The 17,954-nt window shown below is 49.3% G+C and overlaps 1 protein-coding gene across 1 annotated transcript; it reads left to right on the top strand.

Annotated features, from left to right (window-relative positions):
• The first annotated feature begins 11,301 nt into the window (after nucleotides 1–11,301).
• YARS1 (tyrosyl-tRNA synthetase 1) lies at nucleotides 11,302–17,953 on the top strand. The gene is made up of 14 exons (XM_058819947.1): nucleotides 11,302–11,320; nucleotides 11,420–11,484; nucleotides 12,135–12,281; nucleotides 12,360–12,535; nucleotides 14,445–14,574; nucleotides 14,824–14,904; nucleotides 15,174–15,266; nucleotides 15,456–15,591; nucleotides 15,765–15,850; nucleotides 16,210–16,345; nucleotides 16,636–16,730; nucleotides 16,838–17,031; nucleotides 17,126–17,267; nucleotides 17,372–17,953. The coding sequence occupies exons 1-14, from the start codon at nucleotides 11,305–11,307 to the stop codon at nucleotides 17,480–17,482; spliced, it is 1,608 nt and encodes a 535-aa protein (XP_058675930.1). The 5' UTR covers nucleotides 11,302–11,304; the 3' UTR covers nucleotides 17,483–17,953.
• The last annotated feature ends 1 nt before the right edge of the window (nucleotide 17,954 follows it).

Genomic DNA, 17,954 nt, shown 5'->3' with positions numbered 1-17,954 from the left:
AAGCTGGCAGCCAGAAAAATCTTCATTTTCCTTGGAATTTGGGCATGCTGGATGCAGAGTTATTGAGTGGCAATAATGACAGAGCCCCACGATGCCATTTGACACTTTGAACTCACAAAACCCTCACCTTTAATGCCACCAACTAAATAAAATAAAACCAACTAAATAAAACCCAAATAAAACCTATTTATACCATCCAGACCCGTTCTGCACCTAAATACCTTCCCAAACCAAAATTTTATCAGCTTCCACTATTTCCCATTTGAGGATGTAATTTTTTCCTCCTTACAGGAAAGATCTGGTTGTTTTTTGAGAGGAAGGCATTAAAAAACCCCACACAGGGGTTTCATTTCAGCCTCATTGTTTTCCAGCTGCAATGCATTGATGAACACTGTTAAATTTTTAATTGTGATGCATTTTGCCAGAGCTCACGCAGGGCTCACTCAAAGCCAGCTTTATTCCAGTTTTTATTGGTATCACTGGGTTTTACTACAGCAAAAATCATCAGCAGGGCTCTTGGTTACTCTCTAAGAGCAAACAGACAGAAAAACACTCTGTCTGTCCTTCCATGAGGTTTAAATCACAGTCCCTTCCTCCTCTCTCCACCATTCAGATGTGGATCAAAGAGGGAAATTTGCAGCTCTAAATCCTTCCCAAAGGGCAGAGCTGCTTCATGGCAGAGTTTTACACTCCCAAAAACACAAACCTGAGGGGATGGAGCCACCATGAGCACCTCCCTGGCATCATCAGGAGCTGCTTGCTGACAATTTCCATCCCTGGAAGTGTCCAAGGCTGGGCTGGACAGGGATTGGAGCAAACTGGGGTAGTGGGAGGTGTCCCTGCCCTGACTGAGATGATCTGAATGATTTTTGTGTCCCTCTGAACTCAAACCATGCTGGGATTCCATGGATATCAGTGAAATTGTCTCCAGAGCACAGGTAAAGGATTCCTTTTCCAAAAAAAACTTAATTTGTGGGGTTCATTGGTTTAAAATCCATGAACCACAATGTGCTGACAACTCCCATGTGCTTTCAAGGGATTTCTCCTTTTCCCTCAATGCAAATCTCTCTGTAAATAAAATTTACAGAGGTAAAATTCACATCACAAAGCCCTGACAGCAGCCATGCCCCAAAAGTGCTGTTCCTTCCTGCCTGAATTCTGTGATTTCTGGGATTTTTGCAGCCAAGCTTCACTGCTGATCCTCTGGATAAATGACTTCCATTTCCCTGTCTCAATCATTGCACATTCAGGGCAGGGAGAAACTTTGTTTTCCAAAGTTCTGTCCCACTCTGGGTATCACAGATTAAAATCTATGAACCACAACGTTAAAAAACTTCAGTGCTGAGCTGAAATTTTGATTTCTTTAAGATCACATGGGCCAAAAGCATCTCCAAAAATAGTCAGATTGCGATGATAAAAATATGAGATGATTTGCTGCCTGAATAAACCTAATTTGCTCTCCAAAATTCCACTTATAAATACCTAAAGGAGTCACAAGGCCCTGCTGGCACCCCTGAGAAGAACATTGGGAAGATCAACCCATCCACCTCCAACTCATTTGGAGTTGCTCAGTAGCACAGGAAAGAAGAAAATGACATCTAAAAGCTGCAAAATATTTATAAACTCGAGTGCAAATCTCATGAAATGCTTCTGCAGAAGGAGTCACAAATGAAACTTCAAACCACTGAAAACCAGACCAATTAACACCTCTAAATGCAGAACAAGAACCAGCACAGCCCCTCAGCAGTGGGGTTGCACTGGAAGCGTTCAGGAATTCTCTGGAAATTGTGGTTTGGCCAAGTCCTTGCTCACCCACAGGGATTGGCTGGAATTTGGGGAATTTCTGCAAAAAAAATTCAGTCAAAAAATTAAAACAAACATGAGAAGAACTCTGAAAATAAATCTCCATTTCCTTGGTGCTGGCAGCTGGTACCTGATTTCCTTGGTAGGAGCTTTTCAAAGTGAAACCACATCCTCAGAAGGCACCTTGAGAAGGGAGAACATCAAAGTTCCTTGCAGGAATTCTGCCTGGTGCTTCATCCCCTCCTTTGCAAAGCTCCTTCTCCCTGGCCCACCACAAAGGCTGAAGGTTCAACTTCAAACAAAAAAGGAAATTTTCCTCACCAAGTGCTGCACCCACCTTCAATCCTCTCATTTGCACTTCCTGAAATAGCAAGACAAAACCCCACCAAGTTGAGGCAGCCTCAGAAAAATAAGATTAAAACCCAAACTACTTCAAGGGACTCGGTTATCTGCAGGCCTCACAGTGCTACAAAGCTTTGCCCCATCTGTGTTTGGGAAAAAATCCAACTTTGCTGCCTTATTTTGATGTTGTTTATGCACAGGGATGAGCCTAACTCAGGAATTCACATTTCTGAACTGCAAATCCATCTGGGTTTCAAGCAAAATCCAACCATGGGGGTCACTCCTGTAAAACCACTGTCCAGAATCTGGTTTGGAGCAGGAGCAGCTGCCTGGCACTGGGTTGTCACCTCTGTGACAGCACAATTTTATATTTTCACTGCTCAGCAAGTGACCAGAAGGGCTCCAATGAAAGCAGCTTGGCCTGGATTCCATCAGAGCTCAGGGAAAGGCCAATTCCCTGGAATTCTGCCCTTCCCAGAGTCCAAACTCCAAGATTTTCCATGCTGCAGCCATGGGAGGGATATGAATCACAGCTCCTCTCCCCAGCAATCCCAGCCTCCTTCATGAACTGCAGGATCAGCTCCTGCTCTCCCAAACGAACAACTCCTTGCCAAAAACTGATACTTCTAGAAAGGATTTTTAGAAGTTTTTTACTCGAGAAATCCACGGGTTGTGTGGGAGGAAGGGAGGTTCTCCAAGGCAAACTCTCACTGCACACAGCAGCTCCCATTGTCTGCAGGAAGTGTAGAAGAAATCATAACTTTATTTCACAGATTTTGAGCCTTCCTACATCTCAGCTCCCTCCCTTGGCCTTCTGAGTCAGAGGTGACATGGGTCATAAAAACAGAGGGAACATTTCCTGCTGCCAGGGGTGCACTTTTCACCCTGAGGAGAGACAAGGACTTGGACAAACTCTCACCCTGAGTCACTCCAGGAAAAGATTTGAGCTCCTCTCCAACAGGGGAAGTCCCAGGGGCAGATTAATCCCACCAAATATTTGGAGGAATTTATCCCAGTGCCTCAGCATCCAGCCCAGGGCTCTGAGACCTTTTGGCCTGAGGAAAGGGGGCTGGAGAAACTCAGCTGCCATGGGACAGTGCTTAAAATCCTTTTAAAAAAGACTTTTTTCTCCTTGGGCACATCCTCATTCCTTCCACAGCAGCCAAGACCAAACTACAGATTTATGATGAGGTTTTCAGGCAGGTTCCACTCATTTAGGAACCAGGAGCTCTGATTATTTCAGCTTTGCCATTAGAAAATTCCCTGGACCAGAAATTTCCCATTCTGAACCTAGAGAGTTCCTACTCTCCTCACCATAAACTTAGAAATCCACTTCATCAATTCTTACTCCATCCCACATCTCTTGAAATGTAGGGCTTGGAGGTGGATTTCATTTGCTTTGAAGTGAAATCTCCCTCCTGAGCTCAGCCACTAAATGGAATTCTTTCCTTTATGCCAGCACAGCCCCAGCCCTGCACCTTCCCTGCCCACTCTCCATCCAAGCAAAATTAATTTGGGCAGGTAAAAACTGCTTCAAGATTCAGGGTTTTTCCTTCCCCTCAATCAAGGGACCAGAGTCTTTCAAGGCAGAGTCTGCTAGCAAAGAGTTCATTTGTGTTTCACAGATTTGTTTCTCCATCTGTTCCCTGACACTGCTCTCCCTTTCCATCACCTCAAACACACTGTCTGGGTTTTTGAAGATACTGATCTTTGTTATTACAGTAAAACCAGATGGTTTGTGCCTCTTTATAAGGTATTTCCTCCTCCATTCCCTTTGATTCCAGGGAGATCCAAGGAAATAATTTATCAGGTTTCTGCCAGGTTGTGAGAAAGTCTGATAAAATTTCTGAAAGCATCAAAAACCTCTAGCAAGCACACCAAGCCTCAAGGAGAGCTCCTGATGGAGTTCTGGCTGGGAAAAAAAAATGGATGGAGGTCAGACAGGAGGCAGCTCAGCTTCCCAGAGGTGCCTGGAGCTGTGGAAAGTTCCCTGCTCATGGAACAGGATCATTCTAAGGTCCCTTCCAAGCTGAGCCATTCTGTGATCCTGCTCCAAATAACAGAGTTTTAGGAGCCTCATTATTCGTGTAGCTGATGCAGCCCCAGAATTGCCAAGGAGGATCTCATCAGGAAGGAAATAATTCCATTTACTGCTGGATAAAGGGCAATAACAAAGTGCAAACACTGACAAATGGTCAGCTGGCAGAAATCTTGTGTGGTCAATTATCAGCCCCCCATTGCCAAGCAGATGCTCAAATCACAGCTCATTTTTGCATCTGCTCCAGCACAGTCTCAGCAGCATTTAAATTCCTAGGAGAAGCTGCAAATAAATGAATATATTGGGATTTAACAGCATCTAGAAAGCAGAATGAGAGGAAGCACAAGTTGAGCCACGGGGTTCTCTCCCAACACACTGGAGATGGCTCAATGTCAGAAGTTTATTCTGAATATAAAAGGATTTTTTTCCAACTTGTCAGTGTGACTTTTAGCACTCAATCACCCAACATAAACATATGTATGAGATATAAAAGAGATATATATGAAAAATGGATTTGATATATATGGAAGTTGTATTATGTATGAAAATTCTATTTCCTGCAGCGTGCAGATAAGGGAAAAGACAAAATCTCTCCTGTAGCCAGCTTGGAATTCCCTCAGACAGCACAGCAGCAGGAGCCAGGATCCAAGGAAGAACAGACAGATTACGTAAAAGATGGGATAGCAAAGCAAACATTACCCTGAGACAAATGCCAGGAGATTTGCAACTCAAAGCACAGCTGAAGATTTGTAGCAGCAATGTATTAGTTACAGCTTCCCAGAAGGAATTCCCTTGCTGGCTCTAAACCTGCTGATTTTTCTTTCTTTCCTTCATGAATTCCTTGGGATTCACTCAGCATTCCTTGGGATCACTCAGCATTTCCCATGCAGATGGCACAGACAGGGCACAGCTCACAGGGCACTGCCAGCCCACCCAGGAGCTTTTTTCACCTGGCACAGCCTGGCACAGCCTGGCACAGCCCACGCTGCCTGCTGGGCTGAGTTCCAAGCCTCCAGCTATTTGCAATAAGAAAGGTTTGCACTAATAAGAAAATCAAATTGTGTGCATCACAGACAATGTTCTTCCCCAGCAAAGGAGAGCTCAGTTTCACTTGTCAGCCCGGCTCCTTTAGAGCTCCTTGCCTGATTTTTTGTGACTCACAACATACGTCTTGCATTTTTAATTTGAAAGCAAGAGGAAAACAGGCCATTTTAGCTTTCCCTGCCTGTCCCCTCTGCATTACTTATGCTGGATTCATCCTCTGGAAGCAGCCCTGTGGCGATGCAGCTGCTCCTGCTGCCTGCCTAAGTGCAGGCTCCACACACACAACTGTCAGCTCCTTGTGCCTCACAAGAAATGGCAATTATTGCACCCATGAACACTCTAAATAACCACAGGGAGCCGTGGCTGGAAGCTACCAGAATGTTTTGGCTCTCAGAATATCCCAGGCTGATGCAGCAGGTTTTAGTATTTGTATTTTTGAGATTCGCTGCTTTAGTGTGTAGTTCTGAGATTCATATTAAGGGATGGTGAGCTCTGTGCACAGAGCAGACAAAACAATTCCTGCTCCAGCTGGGGTCCAAGGACAAATGATCCAAATTTCAGGGCCAAGAGCACAAACAATGTGGACTGAAGAGAGAAAAACAATCAGGATGGGACTGCATAACCTAAAGCTGTAATTGAACACTTAATTCCAATATGCAAATATAAAAGTGAGAGACTCCATGACCAGTTGTCCATTTTGTGACCATTTTGGTTCATTTTGGGTGTAGCCCTGGCTGGGCTCTTGTGCTGCCCAAGGCCTTTAATAAATCCCTAATTTAGGGATTTATTGAGGCCTTTAATAAATCCCTAATTTATTCTTTAACTCTGTTCTGGGTCAGCCTTCTCCAGGCATAAAGAGGGACAGAAAACACCAGAAAATCCCCCTGGAGCAGAGCCAGAGGAACCCCCAGCTCCTGTAATCCAGAAGGTGTCAGAGCCCAAGAACCCTGGGAGCTGCAGGGATATTCTATTTAGCCTCTAAATTAGGTGTGAGGGGTGTTTTGTACTCCAAGTCCAGGCAGGGTGCAGTGCTCTCCATCTCCCCTGCTGGTAGGAAGGGAAAAGCTCTCTAAGAACCATTGGTGAGACACCAGCAGGGGTGGTGCAAGGGTTAACTCCTGATGCTGCGACTTTGAAGGGTCAGGAATTTGAATTTCGCCTCTTCTTCTTTTCCCTCTCTCCCTGTTTTTATTTAATTTCTACTCACAACCATTAAAATCTGGGGTGTACATTCTCCTGTGAGTGTTGTTGTAATAATATCCCTAAAATTGTCCCCTGGGATTAGCACTGAGAAACTGGGGAGAGTTTACCAGGGGGGAGTCATTGTTTTTGAAATCCAAACTTAATTAGAATCCCAGAAAAGATCTGGCACCACCCCCAGCCCCCAGGAGCTGAAATCCAAACCTCTCTGCAATCCCAACACCTTCCCTTCCACACCCCCACAGTCAGTGGCTCTTGGATGACACCCCTGAGCCAACACAGAGAAGGTGTCAAAAATAAACCCCAATCTAAATCTCAGCATTTGAGCTCAAGATTCCCCCAGTCTGAGTCCAAATTTCAGCATTTCAGCTCAATTCCCCCAGTCTGAGTCTAAATCCAGCACTTGAGCTCAAGATTCCCACAGTCTGAATCCCAGCTCTTGAGCTCAACTCCCTCAGTCTGAGTCCAAATTTCAGAATTTGAGCTCAAGATTCCCCCAGTCTAAATCCCAGCTGAAGATTCCCACAGTCTGAGTCTAACTCCCAGCACTTGAGCTCAAGATTCCCCCAGTCTGAATCCAAATCTCAGCACTTGAGCTCAATTCCCCCAGTCTGAATCCAAATCTCAGCACTTGAGCTCAATTCCCCCAGTCTGAGTCTAAATTTCAGCACTTGAGCTCAAGATTCCCCCAATCTAAATCCCAGCATTTCAGCTCATGATTCCCCCAGTGTGAGTCCAAATTTCAGAATCTGAGCTCAAGATTCCCACAGTCTAAATCCCAGTACCTGAGCTCAAGATTCCCCCAGTCTGAATCCAAATCCCAGCACTTGAGCTCAATTCTCCCAGTCTGAGTCCAAATCTCAGCATTTCCGTTCAATTCCCCCAGTGTGAGTCCAAAATTCAGAATTTGAGCTCAATTCCCCCAGTCTGAGTCCAAAATTCAGAATTTGAAGTCAATTCCTCCAGTCTGAACCCAAATTTCAGCATTTGAACTCAAGATTCTTCCAGTCTGAATCCAAATTTCAGCATTTGAACTCAAGATTCCTCCAGTCTGAGTCTAAATCCCAGAATTTGAGCTCAATTCCCCCAGTCTGAGCCCAAATCCCAGCACTTGAGCTCAGGATTGCCCCAGTGTGAGTTTCAGGGAGGTGGAGCAGTCCTCGAGGTGGCACTCAGTGCTCTGGGCTGGTGATAAGGTGGGAACTCCATGTTCTGGAGGTGTTGCCAATGTTGATTCCAGGATAGTTTGGCAAAGCTCTGCTTTTCCCATGGAATACAAACCTGCTTTGGTATTTTCCTGATTTTCTGATTTTTTCACACCAAACCCCTTCACAACATTTCCCAGATATCTGTAAAACTCCTCTGAGCCAGCCAGGTTGATTCCTGTGCAGGAATTTTGTGCATGGCAGTGCACAAATTATCACAGACATTTTTTTATTCCCCTCTGAAAACAAACACACTCCAAATAAAGAACTCAAGTCCAGCCAGGAGCTGAATTTTCCCTCCCCACCAGCCTCATCCCCTCCCACCTGGGGGTTACCTGAGGTAATAGCCACACTTTTCCTCACTTGGATTGGCACAGCCTGGAGAGAAACGTCTCCTTTGCTCAGGCTGTGCTTCTGAAATGCAGCTCCGTTGTTTTGGCCTTGAAAATAATAAATTGTGTTAATTTTATTTTAGGTTATTTGTTAAATTAGGCTACAGTTCACAGAGAGGGCAAAGAGCCCTGCAGAACTATGGCAGATGTGACATTCTTGCAGCACTGTTTTTGAGGATGGAAAAAAAATGAAAGAATTTATTTGTGTAAAGCTGCCAAAGATCAACCACGCCGAGAGCAAAGCAGCTGAGCCACCCAGGCGGTCACTGCCCTGCTGACCACAACGGGGAGCTCTCAAAAGCAGCAAAATCTCTTTTTCACACAACGGCAACGCCCAGAATGAGGGGGAAAAGCCCCGATGTGGCGCCTCCAGGAGCGGGGAAGAGCAGGAGCTGCATCCCGAGCGCTCTGCTGCTGCCACCTGCAGGGAACAGCCCCGGGAGGAGCAGCCAGGGAGGCACAAACATCCCCTCTCCTGCCTGCAAACCAAAACTGCCTCACCCACCTCCTTTCCCACTTCCCGATGTTCTTTCCCCTCTTCCAGGGTGAAATATTTATTATTTCCCCATTATTTCAATGCGATTTAATTTAGAAATAAACCCAGTGGTGGAGGAAACAGCTGGGATGGTTTTTTAAAGTGCAGATTTCCTAAGAAATTACCTTTCTTCCTCCTCCTGTGGGACAGGAATTACTTTGCCACTTTTCTTGCCACTGGGTGGCTCTTCCTGCCCACTCTGGCCTACAGCTGTGTCCCTTAACTGGAAAGGGAAGGAAAAAGGGGATTAACATCTAATAAAACTTTTCCATGTACATTTTGCTTTTAGAGTTATATAAAAATCCACTTGGAAAACCTCCCCCTGTATCAACACAGCACTTGTGTGCACATGGACAAATCCAAAGGGATGGGATGAAAACCATTCAAGTTGCAAGAATGAAGATGGGAGTTTACTTTGGTGCTGCCTGGTGGCTGCTCAGCTCCTCTGGATTCCCCTTCAGCATCCTCTGGAGAGCCTGATTTCCTTGACAAACAGCTCAGCGTTCCTTTGGGAAGTTCTTTTTTGGGTGCAAGTCCAGATGCTGGACTCTGATCCCCTGTGCCCTGGCCACAGGGAAGGCTGGATGAGGGCAGGGATTTCCCCAGGCTTTCCTGGCCTTTAGGCATCACCCTTTCTGAGGATTTCTCAGCAATGCAGCTCCCAGCAGCTGTGGAATATCCCAAGCAATCATCTATCATGGCATCCAGAGTTTCTCTTTCCAGGTTGTTTTCCTCCAGAGCCTCATCAGCACAGGCAGCAGCAAAGGGGCTCAGGCTCAGCAGCTCCTGCAGGTCAAGGTCCAGCTCCTGCTGCAGCCTCTGAGCTCCATCCAGAGCAGAAATGCCACTCAAAACTCCAGGATCACACCCAGAGCTGCCTGAGGGATGCTCCTGAGGCTCCTCTGCCTCCCGGGTGGCCTCACTGAGTGACACCCCCTGGTCGCTCTTCCCGCTCTCACTTTGGCTCACGTGGCTCTCACCATGGAGGTTCTGCTGCTGCTCAGCCTCCATGGAATCATCTGCCAAGATTTCCTGGATCTCCTCCTCGGTGTAATCAAAGGGAGAATTGCCTTTCTCGCTGCCTGACAGCTCCAGCAGGGAATCATCCAGCTCGCTGTCGTCGAAGCACCTGCTGATGTCCAGGGAAATGGCCACATCATCGTACTTGGCCACGGCAAAACCGGCCCCAGGCTCGTCCTGCCCACTCTCATCCAGGAGCAGGGAGCAGCCAGAGCCTGGGGAAGGGAGCAGAGCACTCCCTGCAGGGTTTGGGGTGCTGCAGTCACGGCTCAGCACGCAGGCTTTCTTGGCTGACTGCAGGGCCTGCACCTGCACCGTGGAATCCGAGAGCCTCTTGGCCCCGGGGGCTGGATCCTGCCTGAGGCCCTGGTGGAGCCCAGGGGAGGGAGGGCAGCTCTCTGCCATGGCTCTGTGCCTTCCTGCAGCTCTGCTTCCAGCTCCACAGGCTCATCTGCTGCTGCTGCTGGTCTTTGATCAGCCCTGCCACAGGAGGGATCAGCAGGAGTCAGCTCCAACCTGCCAGCAAAAGCAACGGCCTCAGTGAAAGGAGCTCAGCTGGAATTTAGCAAAACCACCACAATTTGATCTCTGCTCTGGACGGTTTTGGGTCCCAACCAATCCTTCATTCTGAGTGTTCCCTCAAGCAGGAAACCCCAATGATTAGAAACCCCCTCTCCTCCAAAGTGCTGCCAGTCCCTCACAGCAGACCCCAGGAATCCCAAAGCACAGCTTTAAACTGCAGAACACGCCTGAGGCATGAAATAAAACCTCCAAGTGTCTCAACCCCCACCTCCGCCCTTCAGAGATACAAATAAGCACATTATTTTAAAAAAAGTCTTTTTTTGGCTTGGGAAAAACTGAGCAAAGGAAGAGGAAGCCTGTCAGGGGATTAGTCATTGAGACACTCACACAAAACCCTTCATTTGGGTGTAGCCCTGGCTGGGCTCTTGTGCTGCCCAAGGTGGATCCATTGAGGCCTTTTGATAAATCGCTACTTTATTCTTTAATTTTGTCTAGCCTCTGTTTTAGGCCTTTACAAGGCATCATCTGTGCCAGGACCTCACCGCCCTCACAGAGAGGGAATTTTCCCCAACATCCCCTCTCCCCTGGCAGTCGGAGCCATTCCTGTGTCCTGTCCCTCAGGCCCTTGTCCCACATCCACCTTGGAGCCCCTTTAAACACCAAAACCCTCACTCGGCTCACCCTGGAGCCTTTCCCTGTGCCGATTAAAACCTCAGGAGGCGGCACAGCCCCGCTCTCCCCTCACCGAGGCTTTGAAGCCAACACCGCCTCCGTGAGGGACCCGCCCGTCCCTCAGCGGCACCGCCCAACCGGCGCCTCAACGGCACCGCCCCAAGGCGGGGCCCAGCCCGCCCCGCCCCCGGCTCCTCCTCCCCGCCCACCCCAACACAGGGAGCTCCCCGAATCCCGGGAAAAAAGGGGTAAAACCGCCCAAAATAAACGAGGGAGAATTAAATTGCGCTGAGGCAAAACAGCGGCCGCGGCCCGGCCGGGCCTGGCGGGAAAGGCGCTCACCCGCCGCCATCTTAACGGCGCCAAGGCCACGCCCACACGAGCGCGAGGCACCCTCTGATTGGTGGAGCGCGGGCTCATCGCCGCGCGAGGCGCTCTCTGATTGGAGGAGCGCGCCCCTCTCCCATCCCGCATCGACAGCTCGGCGCTCGGCGGGCCTCAGGCGCGGCAGTCGAGCGCCGAGCGGGGCTGATGCAACCCGGGGCAGGTCGGTGGGACCGGGCGGGGAACCGGGGAGGGAAACGGGGAGAACAGGAGGGAACCGGGGGGAACCGGGGCTCCGGTAACCGCGTGTCCTGCCCTGCAGCCGCCGCCATGGAGCCCGCGCCCGGCCCGCAGGAGAAATATCAGCTCATCACGCGGAACCTGCAGGTACCGGGAGGCGGATGGGGCCGGGGCGGCGGCATCGGGGCTGGGCCGGGGGGACGAGTGGCGGCGTCGGGGCTGGATCTGAGGGACGAGCGGGGATGGGCCGGGGTCGGGCGAAGGAATTGGGGCTGGATCTGAGGGATGAGAGGGGCTGGATCGAGGTTGAGCGGAGGAATAGGGGCTGGGCGGTTTGGTTTGGGCTGGAGCGGGGGCGATTGGGGCAGGATGGGGTCCAGGTACCGGAGGGAATACGGCAGGATTGGGGTCCGAGAGGGGGAACGGGGCAGGATCGGGGCGTGGGGAGGCCGGGATGGGGGGATCCCACCGGGATAGGGGCGATCTGAGGCAGGGCAAGCCCAGGGACCCGGCATGCGGGATTTGTCCCAGCGGGATGTGTCCCCTGGGATGTGTCCCTGGGGGATTTGTCCCTGCAGTTCCCTGGGATGTGTCCCCTGGGATGTGTCCCTGGGGGATTTGTCCCTGCAGTTCCCTGGGATGTGTCCCCTGGGATGTGTCCCTGGGGGATTTGTCCCTGCAGTTCCCTGGGATGTGTCCCTGGGGGATTTGTCCCTGCAGTTCCCTGGGATGTGTCCCCTGGGATGTGTCCCTGGGGGATTTGTCCCTGCAGTTCCCTGTGCTCTGTCCCCTGGCAGGAGGTGCTGGGCGAGGAGAAGCTCATGTCCATCCTGAAGGAACGGGAGCTGAAGATCTACTGGGGCACGGCCACCACGGGCAAGCCCCACGTGGCCTATTTCGTGCCCATGTCCAAGATCGCCGATTTCCTCAAGGCTGGCTGCGAGGTGGGCGCTGCCACCCTGCTGGGTGCCACCTGCAGCTGGCAAGGACGGCTCCCCTGACCCTGCTGTCCCCTGTCCTAGGTGACAATCCTCTTTGCTGACCTCCATGCCTACCTGGACAACATGAAGGCTCCGTGGGAGCTGCTGGAGCTGCGGACCCGGTACTACGAGCAGGTCATCAAAGCCATGCTGGAGAGCATCGGGGTGCCCCTGGAGAAACTCAGATTTGTCCGGGGCACTGATTATCAGCTCAGCAAGTGAGTCCTGGGCAGCCAGGGGGGCCCTGGGGGGCTGGGCTAGGACAGGGGTGGATGGAGTTAAAGAATAAAGTAGGGATTTATTAGAAGTATCTAATATTCTATCTATATATATATTATATATATATCTAATATTATTATATGTAATACAGTGTTATCCTTAAAAGTAAGGATTTATTCGAAGTATCTAATCGTGTGTATATATATATCTAATATTATATATAAAACAGTATTATCCTTGAAAGTAAGGATTTACTAGAAGTATCTAATATTGTGTATATATATATCTATATATCTAATATTATATATAATACAGTATTATCCTTAAAAGTAAGGATTTATTAGAAGTATCTAATATTGTGTATATATATATATATATCTAATATTATATATAATACAGTATTATCCCTAAAAGTAAGGATTTATTAGAAGTATCTAATATTCTATCTATCTCTTTCTATATATATAATATATATATCTAATATTATTATATATAATACAGTGTTATCCTTAAAAGTAAGGATTTATTCGAAGTATCTAATCGTGTGTATATATATATTTAATATTATATATAGAACAGTATTATCCTTGAAAGTAAGGATTTACTAGAAGTATCTAATATTGTGTATATATATATCTATATATCTAATATTATATATAATACAGTATTATCCTTAAAAGTAAGGATTTATTAGAAGTATCTAATATTGTGTATATATATATATATATATCTAATATTATATATAATACAGTATTATCCCTAAAAGTAAGGATTTATTAGAAGTATCTAATATTCTATCTATCTCTCTCTATATATATAATATATATATCTAATATTATTATATATAATACAGTGTTATCCTTAAAAGTAAGGATTTATTCGAAGTATCTAATCGTGTGTATATATATATTTAATATTATATATAGAACAGTATTATCCTTGAAAGTAAGGATTTACTAGAAGTATCTAATATTGTGTATATATATATCTATATATCTAATATTATATATAATACAGTATTATCCTTAAAAGTAAGGATTTATTAGAAGTATCTAATATTGTGTGTATATATATATATCTAATATTATATATAATACAGTATTATCCCTAAAAGTAAGGATTTATTAGAAGTATCTAATACTGTGTGTATATATACATATATATCATTATATTATTAATAATTAATAATTAATTATATATTTTATATATGTATATATGTATCCAATACAGTTATATATAATATAATATTTTCCCTAAAAGTAGGCATTTATTAGAAGTATCTAATATTTTATATCTATAAATATAGGTATATGTAAGATATATATGTGTATATATGTTATATATATAGATAGATATAGATATATGTAATATATAAATCTAGAAGTATCTAATAATGTTATATATAATATGTTATTATCCCTAAAAGCAGGGATTTATTAGAAGGCCTCAATATATCCACCTTGGGTAGCACAAGAGTCCAGCCAGGGCTACACCCAATATGAACCAAAATGATCACAAAATGGACACGTGGTCACAAGACCTCTCACTTTTATGAGTTCTGCTTCATTTCCATATTGCAGTTAATGGTCCAATTCCAGCTTTAGCCCATGAAGCCCAATCCTTCTTCAGCCCATGTTGTTTCTGCTCTTGGGCCTGAGATTTGGATCATTTGTCATTGGTCCCCAGCTCGAGCAGGAATTGTTTTGTCTCCCTACTCTGACAGTGGTGTGCCCAGGAGCAGCTGGCACAGCTGTCCCCATGCCCGGTGTGCCCAGGAGCAGCTCTCAGGGCTGTCCCCATGCCCAGTGTGCCCAGGAGCATCTCTCAGGGCTGTCCCCATGCCCAGTGTGCCCAGGAGCATCTCTCAGGGCTGTCCCCATGCCCCTGGTGACAGTGCTGTCCCCACAGGGAGTACACCCTGGACGTGTACCGCCTCTCCTCCGTGGTGACGCAGCACGACGCCAAGAAGGCCGGGGCAGAGGTGGTCAAGCAGGTGGAGCATCCCTTGCTGAGTGGTTTGCTCTACCCAGGCCTGCAGGTGAGGCGGGGGTGGTGGCCAGGGAGGTGCTGGCACAGCCAGGGCCACAGGGGTGTTGGGGGCAGAGTGCCAATGTCGTTGTTGTTCACCCCAGTGTCACAGCTGGCGGTGGCACAAAGGCTGGCCTGAGCACAGAGCAAACAGTCTGGAATGTTCCTGACTTTCCCTGGCTGGGAGTGGCCCAGGAGGGGCTGAGGGACAGGGCAGGAGTGTTCTGGTCCAGCCTTCAGGCTCTGTGTCTCTCCACAGGCACTGGATGAGGAATATCTCAAGGTGGACGCACAGTTTGGAGGGGTGGATCAGAGGAAGATCTTTACCTTTGCTGAGAAGGTCAGAAATTGGGGATTTCTGCCACACTGGGGTTTGAGGGAGGGCTTGGGCACTCCCAAATCCATTGGGAGAAGTGTGTGGGATTTTGGTTGATGTCACAGCTCTCTGTGCTGCTCCTGTGTACAGCCACACATCCCTGGCTGTGACTCTGCCCTTCCCGGGTGCTGTTACCCCAGATCCCAAAGCTACCTGGAGCCAGGAGCAAACAGGGATTGGGAATTAAAGCTGAATCAGGCTTGGATCTAACTTGCCTCCTTGTGTTTTCCCAGTACCTCCCTTCCCTGGGCTATGCCAAGCGTGTCCATCTGATGAACCCCATGGTTCCTGGGCTGACAGGCAGCAAAATGAGCTCGTCAGAAGAGGTTGGTCCTGGGTCTGGCTGTGCTGTGGGGGCTCTGGGGGGACAGCTTGGTGGCTGGGGGCTGAGAGGGGACCACCCCAGGGAAGGTGAGCTCTTCCTCACCATTCACATGAGTTCTAAGAAGGTGCAGCAACTCCAGCATGAGTTTGTAAAAGCTTGGGTGTAGGGCTGAGGAAATCTCTTGCTGCAGGACTCCAAAATTGATCTTCTGGACCGCAAGGAGGATGTGAAGAAGAAGCTGAAGAAGGCTTTCTGTGAGCCAGGGAACGTGGAGAACAATGGTGTCCTCTCCTTCATCAAGCACGTCCTCTTCCCCCTCAAATCAGGTTAGAGGCTCACCATGCTGGGGTGTGGGTAAGAGGAGGGGACAGGAGTGTGTCCCCTGAAACAAGGCTGTCCCTGAGTGCCACCTGCCCAGCCCCTGCTCTTGGGCAGGGTGGGTGGGGTGGTTTAGCTGAGCCTTGAGTTAATCTGAGCTTTAAAACCTGTTTTGTCCCAGAGTTTGTGGTCCTGCGAGAGGAGAAATGGGGAGGAAACAAAACCTACACGGCCTACGAGGCCCTGGAGAAGGACTTTGCTGAGCAGGTGAGTGCTGGGAGGGGCTGAACCTTCTGCCTGAGGTTCCTGGGAGCAGTCTGGGAGATGGAAATCTGCACTGGAGGAGGTGTGGAGTGTGGCCTGCCAGTGTGGGATGCTCCCAGGCAGGAGAGCCTGGGGAAGAGAGGATGAGTGAAGGGTGTGAGGTCAGGACAGCACCACATCAGCCACATCCTGCAGCAGAGCAGCACTTTAACCCTTCCCAGCTGTTTCCAACAGAGGCTGGAGGCAGAAGCATCCAGAAACTTCTCATGTCCAAGGGGAATCGGGTCGAGGATTTGGGATTCATCTTCCCATCCTGTTTGGTCTCTGTGGCCTCAGACAGGAACATCTTTGTCCTGACACAGGTTGTGCACCCTGGAGACCTGAAGAACTCTGTGGAAGTGGCCCTGAACAAACTGCTTGACCCCATCAGGGAGAAATTCAACTGCCCAGAGCTGAAGAAGCTGAGCAGTGCTGCATATCCCACCCCATCCAAAGCCAGTAAGGAAGGGCTGGGAGCCAGGGGAAGTGGGGTCCTGGGAGCTCAAGGAAATGGGGCTCTGGCCATGCAGGGCTGAGTGGGACAGAGAAAAGTTTTGAAGCTCCAGACTCAAAAGCAGCCATGGAGAACATTGGGAAGGGTGAGGAAAGCCAGCACAGGAGGGACTCTGCTCTCTGGTATAGGGACAAGGATGGAATTCCCTGCAGGGAATTGCCCCAGGGCCTGCATTTGGGGCTGAGCACCTGCCTGGGTTTGTGCTGAGTGTTGTGACCATTCCTTCACCCTTCAGAGCCTGGAGAGAAGGGAACCAAGAACTCAGAGCCAGAGGACGTGATCCCATCCAGGCTGGACATCCGTGTGGGCAAAGTGATCAGCGTGGAGAAGGTATGGGGAGAGGGGAGCAACCCTGCCACGTGGTGACATTTGGGGTGTGCCTGGTGGGGCTGGCACCTTCTCTGCCACCCCATTCCCGCCCCTGCTCCCCCTGGCAGCACCCGGATGCCGACAGCCTGTACGTGGAGAAGATCGATGTGGGCGAGGCCGAGCCCCGCACCGTGGTCAGCGGCCTGGTGCACTTTGTCCCCAAGGAGCAGCTGCAGGACAGGCTCGTGGTGCTGCTCTGCAACCTCAAACCCCAGAAGATGAGGGGGGTGGAGTCGCAGGGCATGGTGCTGTGTGCCTCCAGGTGAGGGACACGGGGGACACCGGGGCTGGACCAGCCCTCCTGCCTCAGGGGCAGCACCCTGGGGTGACTCTGGTGTCTCCACACCTCTCCTTAGTGTGGGGGAGCCCCGTCAAGTGGAGCCCCTGGACCCCCCAGCCGGGTGCTGTGCCGGGGAGCGTGTCTACGTGGAGGGCTACGAGGGTGGGGAGCCCGACGAGGAGCTCAAACCCAAGAAAAAGGTCTTTGAGAAGCTGCAGGTGAGGCCTGGGAGTGGCTGTAGCTCCACCTCTGGGTGACCCCAGATGTTACTGTGGAGATGAACCCTCCCAGGGCTGACCCTGCTCCCTCTTGTGCTCCCCAGGCCGATTTCTGCATCTCTGAGGATTGTGTCGCGCAGTGGAAGCAGAGAAACTTCCTGACCAAGCTGGGCACTGTCTCCTGTAAAAGCCTGAGGGGTGGCAGCATCAGCTAACAAGTGCCAGGGCTGCTTTGGGGCCTCCTGCAGCTCAGCCAGGCTCCTCCCAGTCATCTCCCCACCACTGCTCGGCCCTGGGGGCTCTGGGACTGAACCTGCAGCCTCTCACCCAGAGCTGCCTTCATCATCCATCCCCCTGGGCCCCTGGGGACTGACTGGAGGGGCCACCACACGCAAGGGACTCATGTGACTCATCCCCATGGCCTTGGGGCCACCCAGCTGTGCCACAGACTGGACTCCCTGCCCGCTGGGGTGCCACGTGTGGCTGCTATGGTGAGGGCAGAAGGGAAAAGCTGCTTCTCCAACCTTGTGTTGCTGCTACCAGAGCTGGGGACAGCCCGGCAGGCCCCGTCCCCTGCTCCACCCCCAGCCCAGGCAGCACCCATGGGGCTGTCCTGAGCCTGTGAGGGGTGTGGGCCTTAAACACTGACTCGGGAACCATCTGTCTGTCATAAAACCCAATAAAATG

This window comes from Ammospiza caudacuta, chromosome 25 (genome assembly GCF_027887145.1).
Source record: "Ammospiza caudacuta isolate bAmmCau1 chromosome 25, bAmmCau1.pri, whole genome shotgun sequence".
Classification (NCBI taxonomy): Eukaryota; Metazoa; Chordata; class Aves; order Passeriformes; family Passerellidae; genus Ammospiza; species Ammospiza caudacuta.
Note: the sequence above shows the minus strand (reverse complement) of the source record. Positions and strands in the feature narration are given on the sequence as shown.